Below are 6155 nucleotides of genomic sequence, written 5' to 3'. Positions count from 1 at the left end.
CTAAGTCATGGGCAAAAATCACCGGAGTTATGAAAGTCGCTCCAAGTTCGGAGTCCTGTATGTCCTAGTGGACAGTGTCCTAGGATGGGGAGAACACTTTGTGCTTGAGGAAAGAGTTTGGGATCCTACTCCTGCCTGGAGATGGGGGTAGTAAAGCAAGCCTGTGACCCTGGCACAACCTCCGGAGGCTGAAGCAGGAGGATCGTGAGTTCTAGGCTGGGCTAGGTTAGAGAGACGCTTGGCAATAATAATAATAGTTGTGTCTTGACACTCAAGAGAGGGCTGACAAGGGGACTCCAGAGTCCTGAGGGAGAAAGAATGCTGGACTTTGCTTTTCTTGGAAAATGGACTAATAGGGCCGGAATTGGGGTTTTCCAGGGACTCAGGCCTGACCCAAGCTCAGGGGCGTGGTTCTAACGATGCAGATGAGTCTGTCTACAAGTCTGGTCACCCGAGTGGGGCGTGGCTTATCACAGGGGCGTGGCCAGGTCACGAACAGCTCCCACCTAAGGGGTGTGGTTAACGAAGAATGGGGGCGTGCCTCTGCACGTGGAGGCGTGGCTCTGTGCGGAGGTGGTGAGGGTTCAGGCATGAGGTCAGCGCGTAGGGGGCGTGGTCAGACAATGGGGGCGTGGCCAGGCCTCGAGGAGCACTTCCAACGCTCCCGCTATTCTGCCTGGGCTCGAGGCCACATCTGTTTGGATTTTAACAGTCCGGAGTCTGGGAGTCCGGTGACCCGGCTGCGGTCTAGCAAAAGTGCGGGGTTCAGAAGAAGGGGCGGGGCGTAGACACCGGTGAGGAAGGGGTGGGAATTTTTTTAATTAAGGGGAGTGGGCGTGGCTTGGGCGGAGCCTGGGCAAGGGGCCGAAGAGGGGTGGTGGGGTGGCTGGGGGGTTGGCCAGGGCAGGATGGGGGGCTCTGACCCTCCCTTTCCCTTTGCCACAGCCTCCCGCCCTCCCGCCCCGCCATGTGGGGTCCGCTGGTCCCATGGCTGCTGCTGCTGCTGCTCCCCTCGGCCTTGGTGCCCCCGGCTTGTGCAGCCCCGATCCACGATTCTGACTCGCAGGAGAGCCCCTCGGGGTTTCTAGGCCTCCAGAGCCTCCTCCAAAGCTTCAGCCGACTTTTCCTGAAAGTGAGAGAGGGCCCAGGGGTTGCAGGGAAAGAACAGAGTGGGATTTCTGGGGTACGGAGTGGGATCTGGCAAGGGGATTAACAAGAAAAGGAGTCAAAACGACGGGGGGGGGGCACTTAGGATAAGGAAGAGAGGATCCTAGCTCCAGGGCTCACACCTGTAATCTCAGCCATTCAGGAAGCTGAGTTCTGAGGATCGCGGTTTGAAGCCAGCCCAGACAGGAAAGTCTGAGACGCTTCTCTCCAGGGAGGAAGAGGAGCTGTGGCTTAAGTGGTAGAGGTCTAGCCTTGAGTGAGAAAAGCCAAGCAAGAACACAGAGGCCTTGAATTCAAGCCCCAGTAAGGGCACACACACACCAAAAAAAAAAAAAAAAGGAAGGAAAAAAATGGAAGAGAAGGAGATGGGCTTGATAAAATAGCGGAGGAGAAGAGAGGGTGAAGGCAAGGGAGGGGCAGAAATAGTAAAGCAATGGAAGGAGGAATAGAGGCAGGACAGATGGGGCTTAGGGACAAGGGCATAGTAGATCCTAGGATCAGAGAACTGGAAGAGAAGGGGAGAGGAGGGACTAGGGGCAAGGCAAAGGTGTATTTCATAGACGTGATGTCCAGAAGCTCATTGGTTTCCACCTTGGCCCTAGGATGACCTACTACGGGGTCTAGACAGCTTCTTCTCTGCCCCTATGGACTTTCGGGGTCTTCCCAGGAACTTCCACCAAGAGGAGAACCAGGAGCGCCGGCTGGGGAACAACACTCTCTCTAGCCACCTCCAGATCGACAAGGTGTCTCTACAGGGAAGCCTCTCCTCCCTAGAGTCTGCCCACCATCCAGCATGCTGCAGTACCTGTGGGGAGGGAAGGGTAGAGGAGGGAAGGGGATTTGCCCTCACTCCCTCATTTCATTCTCTCAGATGACTGACAACAAAACCGGAGAGGTGCTCATCTCTGAGAAGGTGGTGGCTTCCATTGAGCCAGAGGGAAGTGTGGAAGGTGACTGGAAGGTTAGGAACTGCCCCCACCTCCCAGTGTCCAAGCTCCCAACATTCCTGTAGACTAGAAGGGAGAGAAGTCATTTCTCTATTTCTCCCTCTCTCTCTCTGTCTCTCTATGTCTCATTCTCATCTTTCTCTCATCTTTCTGTCTCTGTCTCTCTGTCTGTCTCTCTGTGTCTGTGTCTGTCTGTCTCTCTCTCTCTCTGTCTCATTCTCATCTTTTTTACTGGAACTCTTTGTTATTTGTTATAAGGGACAAATAGCTTTGATAGTAACCTCAGAATACATCTCCAGATATTTAGTAAATTACATAGAGTTTGTGGACTTCGATGTGTTTTGTAAATTCAGAGGCTCAAGTTCAGTGTTTTTATTTGAAGTAAGGGCTCTGAGCTGAGTGCAGTAGTGCATGCCTATAATCTTAGCACTTGGAAGACTGAGGCAAGAGAATGGAGTGTTGGAGGCCCTGCCTCAAAACAATCATCCTGCCGGGCGCTGGTGGCTCACGCCTGTAATCCTAGCTACTCAGGAGGCTGAGATCTGAGGATCGCGGTTCAAAGCCAGCCTGGGCAGGAGAAACCGTGAGACTCCTATCTCCAATAAACCACCAGAAAACCGGAAGTGGCGCTGTAGCTCAAGTGGTAGAGCGCTCGCCTTGAGCTGAAGAGCTGAGGGACAGCGCCCAGGCCCAGAGTTCAAGCCCCACAACCGACCAAAAAAAAAGAAAAAAAAAAAAGAAAAAATCATCCTCCTACCTGCCTCAGCCTCCCAAGTTCTGGGACTACAAGCTAGTGCCACCACACTGTGCACTAACTGAGCCATGCTTCTAGCCTTTTTTTTTTTGTCCTGGTTGTTTTTGTTTTTAATTTCTGCCAGAATGTGTGTCTGTACTGTGATACTCCTGTTTTCTACTTCCCTCTGTAGCTAGGATGACAGGCATGTACTACCACATCTAGCTTCTTCTTCTTTTTTTTTTTTTTTTGTCGGTTGTGGGGCTTGAACTCTGGGCCTGAGTGCTGTCCCTCAGCTCTTCAGCTCAAGGCGAGCACTCTACCACCTGAGCTACAGTGCCACTTCCGGTTTTTTGGTGGTTTATTGGAGATAGGAGTCTCACGGTCTTTCCTGCCCAGGCTGGCTTTGAACCACGATCCTCAGATCTCAGCCTCCTGAGTAGCTAGGATTACAGGCATGAGCCACCAGCACACAGCCCAGCTTCTTCTTGAGAATGGACTTTTGTGGATTTTACTGCCTGGGGTCAGCCTGGATTCTCAATCCTCTATCTCTCAACTTCCCACATAGCAAAGATGGTGGGCGAGTGCCACCAGCTATTGGTTGAGGAGTCTAGAGAACTTTTTGTTTGTCTGGCCTCAAAACTTCAGTCCTTCTGATCTCAGCCTCCCAGGTAGCTAGGTGGGAGCTGTGCCATTGGCTGCTGCTGCTGCTTCTTCCCCTTCTTCCTCCTCCTCCTCCTCCTCCTCCTCCTCCTCCTTCGCTGGTCCTGGGGCTTGAACTCTGGGCCTGGGCTCTGTCCCTGAGCCTCTTTGTGCCCGAGGCTAGCACTCTACCACTTGAGCCACAGCACCACTTCCAGCTTTTTCTGATTAGTTTGTTGGAGATAGGAGTATCACGGACTTTTCTATCCAGGCTGGCTTTGAACTGCGATCCTCAGACCTCAGCCTCCTGAGTAGGATTCTTTTGTTGTTGTTGTTGTTATTGGTTGCAGGGCTTGAACTCAGGGCCTGGGCGCTATCCCTGAACCTTTGTGATCAAGGCTAGCGCTCTACCACTTGAGCCACAGTGCCACTTCTGGTTTTTGAGTGGCTAATTAGAGATAAGAACCTCACTGTAACTTTTCTGCCCAGGGTGGCTTCCAACCATGATCCTCAGATCTCAGCCTCCTAAGTACCTAGGATTATAGGCATGAGCCTCCAGCTAGGATTGTAGGCATGAGCCACCAGTGCCTGGCTATCCTTTTCATATATATATATATATATATACAGATACAGTCTCCTCTTACACTTTTGGACCCCAATTCTCCTACCTCTGCCTCCCAAGTAGCAGGGATTACAGGCATCCATCACCAAGGGTAGCCAATATTTTTAATCTTGAAGTGTTTGCAAACCCAAGTGTTTGGTAAACCTCAAACTGAGTTTGATGACCTCCTCCCCACTCCCCCTGCTCACACCGTGAGCTTACAGAGCAGATTTCCACCAGTCCCAGTGGGCACTGAGAGGCCCTGGTGATTGGCAGGTGGGCTGTGAGACCATCTCCTTGTTCCTTCTCCCCAGGTGCCCAAGATAGAAGAGAAAGAAGCCCTGGTGCCCCTCCGGAAGGCCATGGACAGCTTCCGCCCAGAGCCCCATCCTCGGGTTGCCTTCTGGATCATGAAGCTGCCGCGCCGCAAGTCCCGCCAGGATGGCCAAGAGGCTGGCCAGTGGCTCAGCGAGAAGCGGCACCGGCTGCAGGCCATCCGGGACGGGCTCCGCGAGGGGACCCGCGAGGATATCCTGGAAGATGGAATCCAGGGTTCTTCTCACCCTAAGCCTCCAGCACGCAAGACCCACTTTCTGTACATCCTCAGACCCTCCCAGCAGTTATAGGTGGAGGGAGGGGAACCCCCAGTCCCTGCATGTCCTTCCCTCCAGATTTGCACCCCTCCCCCCAACATCATATTGAAATAAAGTTTTTTCTTACATCTAGCAGCACTGTCTCCTGACTAGGCCACAGAAGGTTAACTTCAACCCAACCTCTCCCAAGCATGTCTGCCTGCACTGGCTCTTGCCTCAGTCTCTTAAACTATAAACCCTAACCCTCAGACTCTGTCTTCCATCCCCTCCAGTCAGTTCCCTGGGCCTGTCACCTTCAACCCTCCAGGCCTATCTGGCCAGTTAGCACCCCCCCCCTCATATTACAGTCTTCTGACTGCTATAACAAATGACCACTAAAGACAGGTATGGTAGCACCTGTCTGTAATTCCAGTTACTCAGGAGGTGGAGTCAAGAGGATTAAGAGTTCAAGGCCATCCCCAGAAAAGTTAAGAAGACCCTGTTACCGGGCACTGGTAGCTCACTTATAATCATAGTTATTCAGGGGCCTGAGATTTGAAGATCTTGGTTTGAAGTCAGCCTGGGCAGAAAAGTCCCTGTGAGACTATCCCCAATTTACCACTCAAAAATCAGAATGGAGCTGTGGCTCAAAGTGATAGAGTGCTAGCCTTGAGTGAAAGAGTTCAGGCTCAATGCCTAGAACCTAAGGTCAAGCCCCATGACCAAAAACAAAACACAAAAAACCCTATCTCAAAAGGTCTGTGGGCATGGCTCACATGGTAGAGTGCTGCCTAGCCTGGATAGGCCCTGAGTTCAATCTTAATTCTATCCAAAAACATACACCAAAGGCTGGGAAGGTGGCTCAGTGGTAGAGTGCTTCCCTTACTCAGGCCCTGGGTTTAATTCCTCAGCACCACATAAGCAGATAAAGCCAGAAGTGGGTACTGTGGCTCAAGTGGTAGAGCACTAGCCTTGAGCTGAAAAACTCAGGGACAGCAACCAGGCCCAGAGTTCAGTCCCCATGACAGACAAAAAAAAAAAGTGACCACTAACACAAATGAACCAAAGCAACAATGAATTTTTTGTTATTGTTTTTGGTCGGTTGTGGGCCTGCTGGCCAGAGTCTCACAAGGCCATGATCAAGTTGTTAGCCTGCTAGGGACTTTTTTCCTTTTTTTTTTTTTTTTTTTTTGGTCATTATGGGTAATCAAACTCAGGACCTCCAGGACTACTACTTGAGGCACACCAATCCTTTTTGCTTTTGTTTATAATAGGGCCTGTTATCCTTTTAGGAGGCTGAGATGTGAGGATCAAGATTTATAGCCAGGCCTGGCACCGGTGGCTCACGCCTGTAATCCTAGCTACTCAAGAGGCTGAGATCTGAGGATCGCGGTTCAAAGCCAAGCCCAGGCAGGAAAGACCGTGAGACTCCTATCTCCAATAAACCACCAGAAAACTGGAAGTGGCGCTGTAGCTCAGGTGGTAGAGTGCTC

The 6155-nt window shown here is 51.6% G+C and overlaps 1 protein-coding gene across 1 annotated transcript; it reads left to right on the top strand.

Annotated features, from left to right (window-relative positions):
* Positions 1-664: 664 nt before the first annotated feature.
* On the top strand, positions 665-4811 carry Dkkl1 (dickkopf like acrosomal protein 1). Its single transcript, XM_070000991.1, has 5 exons — positions 665-794; positions 946-1132; positions 1770-1910; positions 2039-2128; positions 4405-4811. The coding sequence occupies exons 2-5, from the start codon at positions 968-970 to the stop codon at positions 4714-4716; spliced, it is 708 nt and encodes a 235-aa protein (XP_069857092.1). The 5' UTR covers positions 665-794; positions 946-967; the 3' UTR covers positions 4717-4811.
* The last annotated feature ends 1344 nt before the right edge of the window (positions 4812-6155 follow it).

Source organism: Dipodomys merriami, unplaced genomic scaffold (genome assembly GCF_024711535.1).
Source record: "Dipodomys merriami isolate MVZ:Mamm:240054 unplaced genomic scaffold, mDipMer1.0.p SCAF_57, whole genome shotgun sequence".
Lineage (NCBI taxonomy): Eukaryota > Metazoa > Chordata > Mammalia > Rodentia > Heteromyidae > Dipodomys > Dipodomys merriami.
This window is presented reverse-complemented; position numbering and strand designations above follow the sequence as displayed.